The sequence below is a fragment of the Ochotona curzoniae genome, unplaced genomic scaffold (assembly GCF_017591425.1).
Source record: "Ochotona curzoniae isolate NIBS_2020 unplaced genomic scaffold, NIBS_Ocur_1.0 scaffold_4812, whole genome shotgun sequence".
Taxonomy (NCBI): Eukaryota; Metazoa; Chordata; class Mammalia; order Lagomorpha; family Ochotonidae; genus Ochotona; species Ochotona curzoniae.
In genome coordinates, this window is record NW_024467124.1 from 1,176,437 (window position 1) to 1,196,458 (window position 20,022).

General features: G+C 39.9%; 1 protein-coding gene across 3 annotated transcripts in view; it reads right to left on the reverse strand.

The window, feature by feature from the left end:
• PTPRM (protein tyrosine phosphatase receptor type M) overlaps positions 1-20,022 on the reverse strand; it is a 773,655-nt gene that overhangs the window by 233,282 nt on the left and 520,351 nt on the right. Inside the window, exon 14 of one of the 3 annotated variants that reach the window (XM_040970557.1) lies at positions 17,003-17,077. The exons of the other annotated variants lie outside the window; for them this stretch is intronic. Coding sequence (XP_040826491.1) covers positions 17,003-17,077 — 75 coding nt within the window. The remainder of the gene's footprint in view (positions 1-17,002; positions 17,078-20,022) is intronic. 3 annotated transcript variants of the gene reach the window in all.

A 20,022-nucleotide genomic window follows, 5' to 3' on the forward strand; every position in this document is an offset into this window, starting at 1 on the left:
TAAGATGGGTAGAATTAATCTCTACTTAGTGATTAGCTCCACTATGTAGAGACTGAATGATCCTTATAATTACAAAAGAATTTGTAGCATGCTTAAAAACTGACCAAATTAGGTAAGAAGAAAGAATGTTTTTTAGAACACCTATTTTGTGTGCAGGTTTCCACGTGTTTCATTTAACAGTGCACTGTGGGCCATGACGAATAGCATTTCAGACACGAGCAAACTGAAGCAACAGAAGCTGTAGGAGCAGCAGCTTGTCGTGAGTCCAGGAGAAGGAGCTCACGATGCAGCCTGCATCATGGTGTCACTGATTGCAAAACCCACGGCAATTTCTCTGCAGCAAAACATCTCCCAACGTAAAACAGAGGACGCGGAAGATGACTGCTGTTGCTATGGAAGACAAGACTCTAGTTCCATGCTAGCCTGATCAGCTGTAAAGAGCAGAGCTGATCAAAGGGACAAAACAAACAAACAGAAACAGTGCAGAGCAGTGCAACAGTGAGTAAAAATCTTGAAATAATAACAGGATAAATGATGGAGGACAAACCACTTCCAGGACAAAGTGCAGGAAAGAAATCCTTGGTCACATAGCAACATGATCTGAGATGGATGAGAAAGACAGGCAGCGGATTCTTTAGAATGCGACTTGCTGGTCAAGGTAGTGAGGTGGAAGAGGTGGAATCAAAGGGAAGGAACGCAGACAGGACAGTGAAGCAGAACTATGAAGCAGGAGCAGAATGAGGACAATTATCCATGCAAGAAGGGATGAACAAGGGCTGTGACACTGTCTCCCTCGGGGACATTCAAAGGGGAAGCATGGTTGGCTTCTAGTCACAAACTTCCTGCCTTTTAAAGAGTGGGCACTTCAAGTTTTTACGTGAATGTTTGAAAACATCAACAGCATTTACAAAGAGAAGAATGACTGTGCATGGTTTGTTTATGGACTAGGAGTCAACGTTTTTAGTGAGAAAGGATAAGACAGACTTTCCCCTCATTCTAAAATACGGTATGTGTTCAACAGAATCCGAGCAAGTAATGGAATTTGGTTGCACATCAATGTCACTCTGAACCTCAGCATAAAAAAGGGCATACACTGGGCCTGGTGTGGTAGCAGAGCTGCTAAAGTCCTCACCTTGTAAGTGCTGGGATCCCATTAGGGCGCCGGTTCTAATCCCGGCAGCTTCACTTCCTATCTAGTTCCCTGCTTGTGGCCTGGGAAAGTAGTCAAGGACAGCCCAAAACCTTGGGACCCTGCACCCGTGTGGGAGACATGGAAGAAGCTCCAGGCTCCTGTTTTCTGATTGTCTCAGCTCTGGCCATTGCAGCCTCTTTGGGGGTGAATTAGCAGACCTAAGGTTTTTCTTTCTTTCTTTCCTCCTCTGTGTATATCTAACTTTCCAAAACATTTTTTAAAATCTTTTTGAAAAATGGAATACAACATGGAGGGTTTTTGTATTCTATAGTTGAAGAAAAGTCACTTGACATTGGACACAATGTTCCACTGTCACCTCCAATCTCTAATTGTCCAAAATAAGTACAGCAATTCTTTTTACTTTCTTCATTGTCTCTGTTTTCCCTTCAACGGCTGTAATTTAATTTTCTTCTGGATTCTTGTACTTGATTTCCAATTGACATCAAGTGTCATTTGCAATACTGCAACCATACGAATTGTCTTAAATAAAAGCAAAAACAAGTCACTCTTTCGCTGAAACAAAACGAAACCAAGAGCTTCCCAATGCTTTCTTCAAAGAGCAAGGTGTTCCACAAGCTGGCTCCAGCCTGCTTTCTGGCCTTTTTGACTTCACCCACCATTTCCCTTCTCAGGGCCTTTGCTCCTGCTGCTTTCCTCCTCCTTGGAAACCTTCCTCTCCTTACTCCGTCATCCTTCAAAGGCAGCAGGGCAACTCTGGGGGATTGCTCCATCGTAAATATCCTCTCTCCCAATCAAGGCCTAATGCACCTTGCTTATCGCACGTACATAGAATTTACTAGGTTCAACATTGAGTTATTTTGGTAAATCCTTTATACCATGTACTAAGCCGTAAGCTCCTTGACATGAAACTGATGATGCTCCTCTTGGTGGTTGTTACTTGACTTGGCTCTGTGTCTTACTGTGAGTCGGCAGTGCATGTAAGGACAAGTTCGTCGAATCAAACATCTCGTAGTAAACCTAATTTTAGTCTTTCTCGTTTCTAATATTCTCTTAACCTGCTTAATCTTTCTTCTCTTATAGTAAAGTCCTCATAAATTGGGCAATGATCAAGCAAGGAAATAACAAGGAGAAAGGAGTGGAAGTGGAAAGTAAAGCTCTTATTTCTTGGTCTCTTTAAAGTTAAGGGAGGATTTAATGAGAGGACAGAGATCTGTGCTCCCATTGGATGATCCTCCACGGCACTGAGCCAGCACGAAGAAAGGATGCATGTGAACATGGGCTCTGCTGGGAAGACCAAGGATTGCCCAGTACTAAGATGTAAGGACTTAGCAGACAATAGTCATTACCGAGAAATTCACCGACCAAATCTCAACATGATAAAATGAGATTAACAGAAGGAAAGGATGTGGAAATAAATACTAGCAAAAATGTTATATTTCCACTGTCCTTTGCAGTAAAATATATATTCATCAATGACAAGAAAGTTAACTGGGTACACATCAGAGAGACAGGAAATGAGTGTCTGTTGAGAATGAAGTGATATGAACTCAATACTTTTAATGATTGAGTGGATTTGGACCATTTTTCATGACAACATGTGAAATTTATTTAGAAGTCTATAAACTGGGCCAAAAATTCTGCTGGAGAATAATTGCAATGGTATAGGAAGCCATGGTATAGAGATAGAGAAAAACAAAACATGAAAAATATCAAATAAAGCTAACAAAATAAAAATTACTAGCAGTAATTTTATTTATTGATTTCATTCCTATGTTCCTACTATAGAAATGTTTTTATCTCCCATTGAATAAATAAGAAACAGAAATAATTCCCTTTAATAAGCCCCTGCATTGCATAAAACACACATGAAACTCACTGTAAAGTGATCTTAAACAATACTCACATGCATTTGTACATACACATGCACAAATATCAATGTCTCAAAAAATCATTCAGAAAATTCACAAAGATAATCTTACGATTGTCATGTTTATTATAAATAAAGTCTTGGGTAAAAAGAGACCACAAATAAGTCACTCAAAGGTCAACAGCTGTCTGTATAAAAATCTCACACAGAATCTGGTATGCCAGCATGTGGTACTACAAAAAGTTCATGGAAATGGAATAAATGGAATTAAATGTTTATTTGGGTGTAAAAGTTTTAAAACCCATGCATAATGAATCTTCAAAAAGGTTGTGAAAATTGTGTATGATGAAAACACAATATATGCATCTCAAAACTTTTTCACCAAAATGGACTTACATGTGAATTAATTTTCCATGAAACTTTGAAGTATCTTTGTGTGTAATTGGACCAAGAGTTTCAACTTGAATAAAGTACAATAAATAACAAACCATAATTAATAATCGCATCATTAGCAATACCAATAAGTATTATACACGTTCAATTGAACATCAATTATACTGCTCAAATGATGTATTGCTTGGATGTTTACTAGAGTCAACGGGAAAGCTCATCCGAGATACTGATGGATGAGTTGAGCAGATGCCATTTATTAACTGCTAGGCAGGTGCCAGGCCCATTTTCAAGTACTGTTCCTCAGAGCTATCTACTCTCCTAAAAATGAAAACTACACGTGCAACAAAACTCATGGCTAAGCTCTTACTTTCTGGCTAAGGCTTCTTTTTATAATCCACTTTATGTTTTTCTGATTTGGTACCCAGTGTCAAAAAAAAAGTTATTAATGAGATCATCTATAACCCACTTTTATAGAGTTCTATTAATATGCCTTCTCTCATGTTCTCTTGAGAACTGATGTTACTGAAGGACAAACACAAAAAAAACGTGTCCCCATTTAAACCAAGGACAAAGAACACCAAAGGAACCCCAAATAGCCAGGACCACAGAGAGTCTGCTGTTTTATTTTGTGTTCTTGGCTACAAGGGAAAGTGTAGCATAGGTTATATATTGCTTTAGGACATTACTGCTTCAAATAATGTAGTTGTATTTCAAAGTGCAATTACTCTTTTATTATTATCATCATCTCCATCACTGCCAACAACCAGATAATAGCCTGGGTCATTCTGATGCTGTTCATAATCCAAAGACAGGCAAATGGAAAATACCATAGTGGGGGGATTCATTTCAGGTCTTGACAGATGATAGAACAATAATGTTCCTCTCATGCTCCAGTGCTCCTGGAGACCTCAGCATCCAAATGGTGTTCAGGTAAGTAATACCCTGTGTACCATCAAAAAACACATGCATTTCCCCACAAGTTCAATCCTGAATCTCTTGGAGGTGCCGCAGCGGCAAACATGGGACTGGCAGTAGCCTGGATTAATGAGCCACTGTTGAAAGTACTCATGGATTAGAATTACAACAAACTACAAAATCTAGCTCAGCAATTACCTAACACCTCTGGCTTTATTCGGAGCCAACTTTGTGCACAACTGCATACATATTATTGCTTTTATGGCCTCACAGTGCCCTCTGGGATGATGAAATAGTATTCTCAGTTTAACAAATGTGATTGCTAAGATTATAGGAGATTAGAAGAGATTCACTCCAAAAGCCTGAAATCACTGATCTACAGCATATGCGTTCTACACTACGTGCTCTGGGATCCAGAATTTCCATGTCAACTATGCCATTAAAATCACAGCAAACCATCAGGGAATGTTTGAAAACTGCTTTAGGAAGTGAGCCATGTGAATTTAAAAGTGAAGCTGGTCATATCCATGAAGGATCCTTTCTGCCCCTCGGGAGTGGACTGAAGGAGGCTGTGACCCTGGCATTTGCCATTATGGGAGTCAGCAGAAGCAGAAGTACCAGCAGGAAGCTCAGCTTTATCTTCAGTGTCCCACTACAAGCCTGAAATTTCTTCGAAATCTGTGATCATTCTCTTTAAATCCAGCATGCAAAGGTTACATTTTACCCTACAAATGGTCATGTTTAAAGAGCGATGCTCCAGAAACAAACAGCACAGGTCATCTTGCATGCAATATAGTTCAAAGGAGGGTGATTTTTCTTTTTTCATAGGACAACTTCCCAGATAAAACAAGATAAAGAAGAAATGAGAGCGAAGCTGGATGAGCCATGGCTTGAGAAAGAATCAAATTTAAAAGCAAAATTCAAGATCCTATTTCTTTAAAATGATCATGACAATTCTAAACACAGGAAAGTACTGTATGTGTGCATGTTATAGATATGGAAGGTGGGACATTTTCAACAAAGCACAATTTTATAGTCTCTGTCTATCACATTTTGCTTATTAGATAGCACTGAACAAGTTCTCATAAGTTCAAAAGGCAAAGAACTTCTGCTATGATGACTATGTTTTGGGGCACGTGCACTGGCTAAAATTCTCACCCTGCATGAGCTGGGACCCCAAATGGGCACCAGTTCATGTTCCAGTTGCTCCATTCCAATCCTGCTCCCTGCTTGTGACCTGGCAAAGCAGTGGAGGATGGCTCAAAGCCTTGGAACCCTGCAGCCATGTGGGAGAGCTGGAAGAAGCTCCTGGCTTCTGGCTTTGGATCAGCTCAATTCTGGTCATAGCGGCCACTAGAGGAGTGAACCAGCAGACATCTTTTTCTCTGTCTCTCCTTCTATCTGTAAATCTGCTTTTCCATTACAAATAATAAATAAAATCTTGGGCCCAGCGCGATAGCGTAGCAGTTAAAGTCCTCACCTTGAACGTGCCAGGATCCCATTTGGGTGTGGTTCTAATCCCAGCAGCCCCACTTCCCATCCAGCTCCCTGCTTGTGGCCTGGAAAAGCAGTCAAGCATGGCCCAAAGCCTTGGGACCCAGTATCCACACGGGAGATCCGGAATGAAGTTCCTGGCTCCTGGCTTTGGATTGACGCAGCACTGGCCATTGCGGCCGCTTGGGAAGTGAACCTTCGGAAGGAAGATCTTCCTCTCTGCCTCTCCACCTCTCTGTATATCTGCCTTTGCAATTAATAATAATAATAATAATAATAATAATAAATCTTTTTTTAAAAAAGAGGACTATGCTTTTCCTTTTTCACCCTCTAGGCCTGGTTTCTCCTTTGGTTATTTACACAGTTGGTGTGGAATTAAAAACAAGAATTTTCTCAAAAAGCAGCATCATTCATTCTGATTTATTATTTTCTCCATCTATTGTTTCTTTGATGTTCTACTGTCTTGAGATGATGGAAAATCCAACTTCCTGTGCATTCTGTGAAATACACTGAATCACAGCCATAGATATTCCCAAGATCTCTGAACTAAACGGCATCTTACAGTAATTTAAAATTATTTACAAGAGAAACCAATCCAAAAGTTAAGCACCTAACAGCACTAGCTGGGCCTTTGCTTGTAAATCCTGAGTGAAATTCACTGGGATTCTTAGACAGAAGGCTGTTGGAATTAACCTTGAATACTTATATTTTGAACTGTTGTAATATTTTAAAGAAAATAAAGGGATAATTATCGAAATATTGCAATGGAAATTGTCTATGGCAGTGGACAATTAAGTGTGTGAGTTACTTGAATAAAGACTTAGGAAACTAGACATTAATACTCAACTTTCATAATTACTTTAAAAAATCCAATGCTTCTCCACTTTTCTTAATATCAATGATGAATTTTACTATGAAACTGAAATAATGCATTTCTTTATACAAAATGTGAGAATAATTCTTAGTAAAACATAGTTCATGCAAAAATTTTTAACTAGTAGTTCTTAAATTAAAAGTACTTTGTTTTCACGGCATTTTGCCAACACCTTGGCTTATATTAAGATGCATAAGATGTCAGATTAATATCAAAATTAAAAAGTGGATAAATCCCAATTTATCCTTCAAGCCAGGAATTTTTATACCTCAAGTAAATAAAAGTTCATTAAATATCCCATTTGTTTTCCTTCATCACAGTGCTGGTGGAAAAAGACAACATAAAAGCATATTGAAAAATTAAATTGTTGTTATATCCTGAAAACCTTTTACATAGAAATTCTCAAGTTTATGTGATAAAAATGGAAGCAATACTATTTCAGTGCAATATACAACTTTGAAAATGCATTACTTCCAAAATCGAATACCTGACATTTGACTCAATATTGCACTGCAAAAAAATGACAAGGAATGGGGAACAGAATCTCCCCTGGCGTCCTGCATCCTCTCACCATTTCCTTGTAACTATGCTGTTTTATAGATGAAACTGCCATAGCAAAATGACAAATATAACACATAAAAGAACAAAAAAGGGCAATAAATCAACAGTGACACTACAGCCTATTAAAATGCAGTCAGCTGGTTTTGCACAAAGAATAAAAATTTCCCCTCATTTTATATTCTTTCTTGCTGAGAAGGAAATTTCAGAATCCTTAAGAAGTCTTGGAAGAGATGCTCAGATTCCCACTGAATTCTCCTCACACCGATTTCCTGTGTTAGTCTTCAATTCAGGAAATACAGACAGCAGTGAGATAGTCAATTACTACTATGAAATGCCCAAGGCAGCTGTCTGAACTCTGACTTTTTCATGTTTACATATACTACATTTGATCAAAAAAACTCTGCTTAGTTGGTAAATGGTAGCTCTAATCCAACCACTTTCTAATCAGTTGAGTAGCAGCATTAATGAAGAGTTTGGCCATTTTTATTTAAAGGAAAAGTAAGGGAGATCTTTTTTCCCTCCTTTTTTTTTTGGTTTGGCCAAAATCCTCTCAAAAGGTGAAGCTGAAGTTCTGAACACTGAAAACAATGCATCAAAGAGGTATTATGCTTGGAATACATCTAAATATATGTCAATGTATTCCATTAGCATTATCTCTATGACTAGCAACAGTTTAAATTCACCAAAAAGAAATACTTAGGAAGTTTCTATGCTGCTGCCAACGAAGGAAGGCCTTGTGAAGTCCCCAGAGAGGAAGGGTTTTTGTTACTCTCTGGGAGTTCTTCCTGCTTTCACGCAGAGCTCACGCTCTGCAAGCTCGCCAAATGATGCGCAGCTCATTGAAGCCACGGATAGATAAATGAGTCAATGAGTGCCTGCATGCTTTCTCAGTACAGCAGAGGCCAGCGCTCAGCATACAGCTCCCTGAAGCTGAACATTCCACTGAATGCCATGTGTGTCATCAATCTGCTGGGAGGAAGGCTGCCCAGTGGTGTCCAGGGGCACCTCCTGGAAGGCCAGTTAGCCTGGCTGCCGTCACAGCTGGATGTGCCTCAGTGGCAGCGGTGTTATTTTCAAAAGATGCAATTTGGAGCCCAGTGCAATAGCCCACTGGTTAAAGTCCTTGCCTTGCATGCGCTGGGATCCCATATGAGTGCTGGTTCTGATCCCTGGCCCCGCTTCCCATCCAGCTCCCTGACTGTGGCCTGGGAAAGCAGTCAAGGATGGCCCAAAGCCTTGGGACCCTGCACCTGTGTGGGAGACCCAGAAGAGGCTCTGGTGTCCTGGCTTCAGATTGGCTCAGCTCTGGCTGTTGCAACCACTTGTGGGAGTGAATCATTAGACAGATCTCTGTCTCTCCTCTCTGTGAATGTGACTTTCCAACAACCACCACTAATCTTTTTTTTTTATAAAAAGATGCAATTTGGAAATTAGTTCACACTCTCAAGGGAATGTTGTGAACAAGTTCTTCCATTGGGAAATATTAGCCTGCCCAAGAATGCCTCACCTGTACAAGCCTTGCCTGGCAGGTTGTGCCAGGGTTGCGTGATTTGAAGATGCATGTCATATGCCCCTTGTACCTGGAGACCAAAGCACTTCTATATGTTTGGACAAATACTTCACAGTAAACACAATCCACACTCTCCGTGGATAAAGTCTGAGTCTAATGAGTGAACTCCCGCAACAGCAAGATAAAGCTAGCTGCTGTTCATGGCTGCAGGAACGGGTCTCGGTGCCTAAACATTCAAGTTACATTGCTGAGCTTCATTATCCTTAAGCTGCTTTGACTATACGCACCCCAGGAACAAATTCTCAACAGAAATGAAGTAGACATCTCATGTGAAGGGCTTGATGGAACCATTCCTTCCAACTGGAGTTCAAAGAGTCCCTTTGATAAGTTTGGCGCTGCCCCTCAATTCCCATCAGGTGCTCCTCTGCGCCGGCTGCAGGTGACCAACTGCCCAAGGTCAAGGCACACTGTGCTAATTTCCCAGCATTTGGCCTCTTCTATTCATATCTACGTACTGGGTTCCTTTCTAGATTGTTGAACCATCTTTTATTTGAGTTTTACTTTCAGTCTTTTGTCCTATGGCCTACTAATCTGACCCCATTTTCTCCTCCTGAAAATGTTTCAGTGATTATCCACTGTTTTCAGAATCAAGACTAAAGTCCTTTGCTGAACACACCAGGTCACAGTCCGCCTCTATCTGCCTGGACAACCTTACTGCTCTCCTCACACATCCCTCTGGCTCTCTAGCCATATGACCTTTCAGCAGGTCGTCACAGCTGGCAGTTCACTTATCACCTGCTGCTGCCACTGACTGCACTGAAGTTCAGTGACCAACCAACCCTACGGCTTTCAAGCCATGTCAGGTCCCCTCAGCTTCTAAGTGTGGCTAGGAGCTGATTTCAGTTATGTCTTCATCTTATCAGCAAAGAATATGTGCGCCAGCGAAATATGGCATCTGTCCACATCTTACCCCTGTCCTGGGTTACCTATCGCTCCAGGGGGTACCAAGGCTCCCTCACTAGCCCTGATGAGTGGAGGCAGGCAAGCGAAGAGATGCAGCCTGGTGCCAGGGTTGGGTCATTTATTTTTAAAAATAGGGTTAAATATTTTTAATGGCTTTTGCCAAATGAATGAGTTGATGAAAAGTATCCTTTTATAAGTGAGTTGAGAAGCCACTGATTTGCTTCATTTGCAGTGGGAAAAGTACACTGAATTAAAAGATGCATGCATGAAGAAGAAACTTGCTTTGTAAGACCATAAAGTCATTTAAAAGCAGGCAAGACAAACCAGCTTCTTAAAATTCCTGCCCTTAGCCAAAATTTGTTTAGAATTTACTCCTTCCTAAGGCTCGCTCAGGTCATCTGACCCAGGTCCTGGGGCCTGCCTGCAAGGAGGATGCCAGGTTTGAGACCCGGGAGTAGGCATCTGGGGGGCTCATGTTACCTGACCCTGATCCTCGGTCCTGCCCACGAGTAAGAAGGTATAGCTCTGGATGCAGACCCTGATGCACATGGAGAATATGGCAGCCCATGTGGTACCAAAGCAGGGGAAGAAGAACAGAGCAAATTGGACAACTACCCCTGCAGACAATGCTGCAAAAATCTGGGTGAATGGAAACTTGAGGTCGTCTACATTAGCCAGTGGGCATTGGGAGGACTGCATCACCTTTGGATCAGTGAAATCGACAGCATTGCACATCTATCCAAACCACTTGGTCAGAACCCTCAGAACATGCACCACAGTGGGACCTTTGGTTGATAGTGGGTGGCAGTTCCCCACCCCTGGGTGCTGGGATATTTGGGAGGCTGGATGTGGCCTCCTCCTTTACATCATCCCTTCCCTCAGAGATAAAAAGAAATGGAGAATTAGGAGGCAATTACTTCACTCACTTTTCCATCATCCTTAATCCTTTCCACCCTGATCAACCCTGTAATCACCATCAAACAGATAAAAAAAATTAAAAGAACTTACTCCTTCCAATGACAAAAGCTATAAGATACCTAGGAGTGAATTTAACAAGAAAGCTCATAAACTGTTATTTATTTAGCCATTCGGTGAATGATTTGGAAGACTGGCTGGGTGTTACGGGCTGCACTGTGTTTAATGAGTCAATGAAAGAACACATTTCCTCCCATGATTTAAAGAAATGTGTGAAGACAGAAAACAATCATAGCTAACTTTGTTTTTTGAGGGATTACTGTGTACTTTGCTAGTTCATTTAATACTGACAACAATCTTTACACTAAGCACCTCTCTCAGTCCCATTTTACAGCTGAGGATACGGAGGTAAAGAGATATACAGTAACTTGCCTAAGGTCACAGTGCTGGTAAGGGACATTGCTTGAATACGAACCTGAGCAATTTAGTTCTACAGCCCCATGCTATCAGCACAAGGCCACCTACACTTGTCATAAACAGAAGCTTCTGCACAGTCCCCTGGAGGCGTTCCAGGATCTGCAGAGAGCACAGAGAACCGTTGGATCCGACCTTTGGCAGTGGGCTCAGCTCTGAGTATCTGTGGCATGGTAATGAATACTGATGGTCTGGGACACAGTAACTGCATAATGAGCAACTGTGAAATCAAAGACTTGAGATTCTTGCTGTCCCTGATCTCTCATCCCTCCTTCCCCGTAACCCAAATTTAAAGTCACCTCCACATTTAAAGACCTCCTGCTGGTTTCAGCTCTTGCCCAGAGCTGACATGGGATATTTGATTTGGAGAAACTTGTTAGGAAAGTCCCAGAAATTTCCTTGGGCTGTTGGTAATACACTTCAAAATGATTTTTGTGTGCCTAAGTAAAAGTGTCCTCCTCTGCGACTCAGCAGCTTGTAATCTCAGGGGCTTGAGGAAGGCCTGATGTGTCAAGGCTGCCCCAAAAGATCAGAAGAAAGGGCACAATGAGGAAGAGGAGGAGAAGGGCCTGACCACAGTACCCTAGGGTGTGTGTACACGTGCCTCAAGGCTCAGAGCAGCTCTGTTTTGGGGCAGCATCAGTATTCTGCCACCGCAGGTGCAGGAGATGTCATTGATCAGCGGACCACACCCATGGCTGGGATCCAAGGTATACACCTACTTCCTGCATTTCTCTTTGCAATCGTTGGAAGAATGGGAAAGAAGCAGAGGAGGGTGGTGGGCTTTTTTGAGAGCGGGAAACAAACACGATGCATAGAGGAAGTACAAGGCAGCCAAGCGCCAGTAGAGCCGGTGAGAATGCACATGGAGAATTCCATGGTGTCAGAATATGTGTGGGCATCTGCTGAGGCCTGTAGGGTCCAGGAGAGGCTGTCTACATGGGGGTCCAACCTGTCCCGAGCTGGAGGGACCTAGGGCTCCCAGCACAGTGATGCCACTATGCAACTCGCTGTGTGATCTGTGGGACCCGTGGAGGTGAGTCTTATCTTGGTAAGCATGCTATGCACAGCAGAGAAATGCAATGCCATGTCTCCCTCCCACCGGCCACGATCAGGGAAGAACACAGGTGGCTGGCTCTGGCACAGAATCTGAGCACAGGACCTTCTCTGTAAATTCTGCACCCTCTTTCCTCTCAGAGGGTATTCAGTGATTTAAAAGACAAAACAAAACAAACAAAAAACAAAGCACCTTCTCTCTAAAAGAGCACTTCCGAAAGTTCATGGAAAATGAACCAAACAATGTTTATTTGGGTGCAAACAATTTTTGAAAGTTGAGAAGTTTTTTTTTTTTTCTCTGTAACACTAACTTTTTGAAATATCCTTATATTTGCTTTAAGAGCCATGTGAAGGATAAAAAAAAAGAAATCCCTTAGGATTTTTTTCCAAGACTGCTTGGGCTCCTGGAAGGTCAGCTAGGAGATCCACCAAACCCCTTCCTGCAGACTTGCCCCTTTTTATCCTTCTTTGAAAAGGCTCATGTATATCTGAGACACTCAGAGCTCAACTCCTAACCCCATTGTTAGCAGTCACTAAGCAAACCTGCTTTCACTACCCTTAATAATTTCTGCCTGTATTTCATCTTTCACAGTACAGGAATGTGCTCCATGCACATTTTTCCAAACCTGAAACTTTATGTGGGAATAACTGTTGACTAGCTGTTGAATAACTATTTCTCTCTGAAGTATTTATTGCATCTAGCAAGAAATTATACATGATATCTCTTTTGTACTTGAATCCCAGGAGTCTCTTGTTTATAAATACTCCAAGCTACAGATCTTATCATATTAGATGCATGGTTAAATGAAATGGTTGATGAAATTTTGCATAAAGAAATCATTCTCTATAGTATCTCAGCGTTGGCTGGGTTATTTAATCAAAAACAGAAAGATCTTAATATGAATTAAGAAGCTTGAATTTATAAAATTAATTTTAAGCCTCTTAAAGTAAAATTTCTTCTGTGTACAGCTTTCTCTTTTCTCCCTATGACTAACTCTCTATAGTGGAACAGAAGGTAGAGAGAATAAGCCATAGGCTATAAACAATGTCATTTTCTAGAACTTTCTCTGTGCTCACTCTCTCTAGTAGGAGTTTTAGGTGAATGAGACTTTGATTTTGATACAATATTCTGATCCCTTTCACAATCTCCTAACTCTAGTGTATGGGGACTGTTTTCTTTTTGTTATTGTTTTTGGAAACAGAAATAGGGAAACAGAAATTAAACTAATAAATAGCTATTGCAGTTCTTTTTAACATACATACATTCTATGGGCAGAGGTCCTTCCATGGAACCATCATGGCATCCAGGCCATTCATTCATTCAACCACCTCAACCAAGAGTTATATATGAGCATGTTCACTGGCACCCAGCACAGGGCTCAGTGTGGGCATCAAGGCATCAAGGGGCATGTTTTCTTAGTATTGGACAAGCTCAAGAGATTCTACTCACATGGAGGCCAAACGAACTAGGCACCATTTGCTGGCATAATAGCAGCAATCACACAAAGGACTCACAATGCAATTGCATTGGGAAGCCAATGCAAGCTTCCCAACGTAAGCGAAGCATCAAATGGCATGTGCAGGTGCTTGATTTAATTAGCACAATTAAAACAAAATGAATGAAAGACCTGAACACACTTCTGAATATACCCAATATACTCATTCTGTATTTCTTGTTGGCTTCTAGAAGAGATGGGATTGATCTAGCAAGCAAAACTAGAATTGTCTGTTGTGTCACACAGGAATATTCAGAACACTTTCTATGGGCATTTCCTCAGCGGAGAAAGTTTTGAAACAAATGTCCTTGTTTCCCATGAGTTAAAAACACTGCTGTCTGCACTAAACAAGCAGTGTAGCACTCATTTCTTTAATTTATAAGAGGATGTGTACATGCTGCTTGTGATCTGAGTGCAAACAGATCTGATGCTAATGTGATAGTTAGATACCGTGAGTTAGTTAGTTAGTTAAAGTTAGTAAATCCAGACCTGGCACACAGAAGGTGCTTAATTAATGTAAAAAATGGCTGACTGAACTAAGATTCAGATGTGCAGTCTCAATCATGAATTTAAAAAATGAAGTAGGCTGATGACTGAGACAAATAGAAAATGTGAAATCAATGTGACTTAAGTGTGAATTAATCTGAGTCAGATTGACCAGCACTGAAACCAGCAGTAAGGAAAGAGCAAGAGCAGGCATTTACCAATGTCTGAGGCCGACTCTCCAATCAGTATCATCTCTAACAAACCAACTCCTCAATACTGGTACCCTTCAGTCCTTGGGAGAATGGTTGCCCCATATACATAGCGGCAATGACCAGAGCCAAAGTACCAACACTTAGTGGAGCCAAAAGCCATGTGAACGGGGCTACTTTAAGGGGATTCTTTGTAATCATGCAAGCTTTCAAGAGAAAGGTCTACTAACGTGGCGTAGAGAATGTTTGGCCTGAGATCCCCTACATCATTTGGTCTATCCCTGCTGAGATAAACGCTGGTGGACTGGAAATTCAACAAATCTATAGAAAGCTAATTTTTTCAGTTCATAATTTGGATGGTTTACAAATAATGCTGAAAGTACTCCTGAGGCTCTTGACCCATAAAAGGTTCCCTATTCATGCTCAGAAGCTGCAAGTAGATTACAGGCAAAGCTTGATAAAGGGGATAGGCAGTTGTATTTGTTCTAAGAGGATGGGGACAATTCACTTCTCAGGGTTACTGATGAGTCTATGGCTAGCTCAGACATAATGGGGGGCACAGACCAAGGATCCCAGATAAAATTTTAAGATGGGCACATATTCCCACACAGAGTACCATAGGCCAATTCCTAAACATTAAGTTTTTAAGTGGGAGGACTTATGCTGAGACACCATACCTCAAGCACGTTTATTGGGGTAGCAAGCACAACTTCAATCAGTAAAAGGTAAGTACTCAAAACAAATTTAAAAGCTAGGGAAATAGAACGGTCAGCAAACGTGAAGTTTAGGCTCTGAAACAGAGGAACAAGAACATGTGTAGAATACCAGTGGAGAGGGAAAAAGACTTATTCTACATTTGCTCACCCTTATAAATGCAGTCTGTAATTTTCCCAAGTCTCAGTTGTTTCATGGTCTAAAACTGTGAACTCACAGTACTACCCTAATATCGATCACTTCTTACCAGAAATTAAGCTTTATCATTTTTTTTTAATATTAGGGAATATTTTCTAGTTACAAACACACATACCTGCTGGATCAGACATTATATGGAAAGTAATTGTACATTGTTTACTTGACTTTAATTTTGCCTAAACTACATGCAGTAAGTTACATCAATAGACTTTCTGAAACCAGAATTGTGAACCCTGTCCCCATAATTAATATTGGAAATCTTGACAATAATTTGCTTTTGTTGCAGGAAAACAAAGTTTATCTTCTGGAGTACACTAACTACTCACCTTCAATCTGTAGTGATCTTTTTTTCAATCTATAGTAATTTACTGGATTCTATTTGAGTTTACAGAGGTAACAATATTTTCAGTGGCGGTAAGAGTGAGCAAGTTAATTTCTCTTGATACAAAAGGATACTCCAAAAAGTTCATGGAAAGATAGAATCAAAAGATAAGCTAATTCTGGTATAAAAACTTTAAAATTCATGTAGCTAAAAGAAATTAATGAAAGTAGCTAAAAGAAATTAATGAAAAATCCACATTACAGTTTTTATAATCCATTTATTTATGATTACTTAAATCATATCTTTTTATTTGTGAACTTCAAGTGTTTTTCACCAAGATAAATGTATCCCCCTCTTTTTTTTTTCATTTTTTTGAGAGCAATAGAGATAGAAATAGAGAAGTAGTACTCTGACCCACTGACTCCCAGTTGCTCACAAAAGGGAGGGTTGAGCATGGGCTAACGTCAGGAATGCAAGCCTAATTTCCTACACCGGTCACAGGAATCCAATGACCTGAACCATTCCCGCTACTTCCCAGAGTCTGCATCAGCAGGAAGCTGGAATCAGGAACAGGAGATGTACTCCAGTGTGGGATGGGGGTGGAAGCCTTAACTGGCATTTTAACTACTTGCCAGACACTTGACCCACAGACCTATCTTTGAATTCTGTATTTCCATGAACTTTTCAAAATACTATAATTTCTTGAGGTATGAGGCAGCACACAGTTCATATTCATGATTTTAAGTCATTCAATTTTTCTAAACTTTGCTAAATTATTCAATGCATTTGACTTGCAGATATGCCACTGCTTTATAAAAGAATGTTTTGCTTTGAAAAAAAGATCAATAAGGAATACAATAAGCTTGCAACAATTGTACGGACATAAAAAGCTATTTGAACAGTGTCACCCTAAACAGCTTTGGGTAGATTATTTAATAACACTGGCAGACAAGATTGTGTACTGCGGAATGCAAGTGCCAACTAAACTCTGCAAGATGAAAAACAAACCCCTCTCACCCCCAAATCTCAAGGCCTTTTTATATGAATTTGGAAAACTGGGGCTACATCTTTATATTGTCTAGAATGCTGTAAATTGATGTTAGTGCTATTGCAGGTCCAGCAAATTTCACCTCTGTATCGCATTAGGCTAGAAAGAAACAGATTAACAGACCAGACACACAATGAAAACATGCAGTGGAGTCATACTTGATGCAAGGACACACATGTGCACAGAGAAGAGGCCAGGCATATTATCGAATTCAGTATGAGCACAACTCTGAAGCAAGGGTCTGAAGCATGATCAACAGGCCTTAAGCAAAGGAGGAGATGTAGAGGGGAAACAAAGCTGAGAAAAATGAGCAGGAAATGGGCAAGATGACTCATCTAGACTTGAACGTCTGACCTGTTAGTTGGCCGTCGCCTGCAGCAGGGGCGATGCGAATGTAAGGTGTTGTAAGCTGAGTCACGATTATCGCAGCTAAGGCAAAGAGGATTTCCAGGTCAGCATGCATGAGGGAAAAAAAAGCCAGACTGAAGCTAGGCTAGCAAGAAGAATCCCATCAGTATATCAAACCGTCTCAACTTTGTTCCAACAACAACAAAAAGGAAAGGGCGAAAAAAATTAAAAATTAAAAAAAAAAACATAGCCAGGTGTTGAATTTTCTAAATTCTTTTCTCTTGAACAAGCCCTAGTCATGCAGTAGGCTTTCTAACTGTGACCCAATTGCAAGCTTTGGCTAAAGTTTCAGACAGATCAAGGGAAGAAGAAAAAGAAAAATTAAATAATACAAAACCAAAATTGTTAGCTCTAAGTTGAAAATTTGTGGGTGTTTCCACTGTACTTGACCACGACCTATAAAGATTTTTCACTGATCCTGATGATTTTTAACATTAGGCTCTGAAAATGTATTAGGTTATTTAAAATTCTATTGGCAAATTCACAGTATTTTCTCTTTTGCTGGTATCATCAATGTTAAGAACGGTATCCTTCTCATTAGAAAGATTTTTATAGAGAGCAATTTCTCTGATAAATACATTTCATAAAGATTTCCATTGGTAACAATATTTCTTTACATGAAAAAATTATAAAAATACATCTTAATTTAAAATACAATCTAAGATGTATTCTTTTTTTTTTTTTTTTTGCTACAGTTGTCCTGATTGATATATGACCAAAGAAATGATTAGTATAGTTGAGGTGGACCAGATGACCTGGGCTTGCCTGCAGAGCTCAGCAGTTGCATGTAAGTAGTTAACATTTATGACACACAGATATTGAAAAAAATACAAAATTAAAACGTCAGTTGTAACATGATACAGCTGGAAAATGATGCAAAGAAAAAATATTGGAAAATTAAGGACAGGCTTGCATGAAAGATTACTAATTTACATGGAACAGCCTGGGTGCTATTAGAAATGTGGCAGCGAGTAAGGAAAATAGATCATCTACCATCTGCAGACAATTAAACCCGAAACTGCTGCTGCATAATATTTTGAAATATCCTTCTGCATCATTCAAACGGTGCTGCTCCTTATAACTACACAACTGCAGCAACTCAGTCTTAAAATGGTGAAACTGTCTTTCACATAGTATTAATGAAACATCCCAAGTTTTGCCAGGGGAGATGAACAAACCAATAGTTTGGTCACACAATGGAGAGTCCCCAATGTATTATAAAGAAACTGCCTTAATGTGACATTTTCTGCAAGTCTTCATACTGATAGCAGTTGTGAACAGTAAAATGTTATTTCTAAGGATTGCTACATACTTGATGCCAGCTGAAGTTGTGCATCTGGAGTATTTGGTCCTGGTTATAGGAGGCGCTGGCCCAGTAGACCTATGCATTTTTTTTGACTGACCCATTTGAGAAAAAATGGCATCATTTTACAAGAAAGCAGAGTGCCTATATAAGACTATGAAGACAGTTCTTGAAGGCAGCTATGCTGGGAAGCTACATATTTGCAAGTAAAAAGAAGCCTAATTACTATCAGGCTACCATTACCATGAAAACAGGACATCAGGAATATCAGGAAGAATTTTTAAATGATCCCTGGGCTCTACCTTGTGCAATGTCTGTGGTTCTTACTTTTAGCTCTGAAAAACTAAACATGATTATACGACAAACTACCTTACAACGGGTCAGTAGGCCCACAACATGCTTTTTCAAATAAAGTTTTATCAGTTGAATTGTTTCTGCAGGTTCAGCAGTAGCATGGTGGAGTATCTGTGGGAGAAACCATGTGGCAACAAAGACTAACATATTTATTACCTGGACTTGAGTGTGAGAAGTGTGCTGTCCCTGACTGTGAAGTTATCAGTGAAATTCCAACCCTACACATGGTATCTGGGGGTGGAAAGTTAGAACCTCTCTGAAATCGGGACTAGACCTTGTAAAGTGTTACTTCAGGTGCACAGAGAAGAATCTTCAGGAATGTGTTGAAGCAGCATTTACCTGACTGTGATTTGCATGTCTCCAGTGTTCTTGGAAAAATAAGTTTGGGTCAGTCAAATCGGGGAGCATGGGTTCTTTTCAGGTTTCTTCTCTTTGGGACTTTTCTGAGGGAGCTTTAGTGTATTCACAAGGTACACTGTGAAGACTATGTCACATCAAGGAGAAAATACTTTCTCTAAACAATGCTGAATGATGAATATAAATGTTCCTGTTTTGTAAATCCATAGCCTAAATAATAGCAGATTAACATAGCTGAGTGGTCTTACTATAGAATGTGTTTTCTCATGTACTGAATGTGAGTAATTAAAGGAATCTTAATGAGCTTTACATCTCAGCAGACATTCTTTTCAATTCTTTTATCTGCACACTTTCATTCGGATGCATTATGGCCTAGAAAGGATGGTATTTCTTTGCACAAAACAGTGAAAGGAAAAACAGCCTAGAGAAACCCTATAAGAGCCTAGGGATTAAAAAAAGAAACATTCCAATTTCTGAATATAGTTACAAATTGCATCAGAACAATAGAAATCCTTCAAAGTTTCCTCAAGGTCTTCTTGCAGCAAAGCATATTCACAGCCCAGAACAAACGTAAATTAAATAAAATACTACCCTTCCAGTGAAGCACGTTTTCATAGATAACTACTTAAAAATACAATGGTGGAATAACGGCCTGTTTTCTTGTTTATTTAAGTCTTATCCTCTCACTTGGCTAACGATTTAGGAAGAATTTAGCATGTGTTTCCAAGAAGTTTCTGTTTTTATATTTAGTTATACTGCTGTTAGCCAAGCGATAACTTGAAGAGGAACACATGATCATATGCAAGCAACCCTGGCACATCAGAAACAAAACAAACAAAACACTTTTTATGAGCTCAAAATCTTCAAAATGTAAATTATAATATCTGCATAGCTGTAGTTGGAAGTCTTATAGAATACACATAACAGTAGAGTATTATTCAAATAATTATTA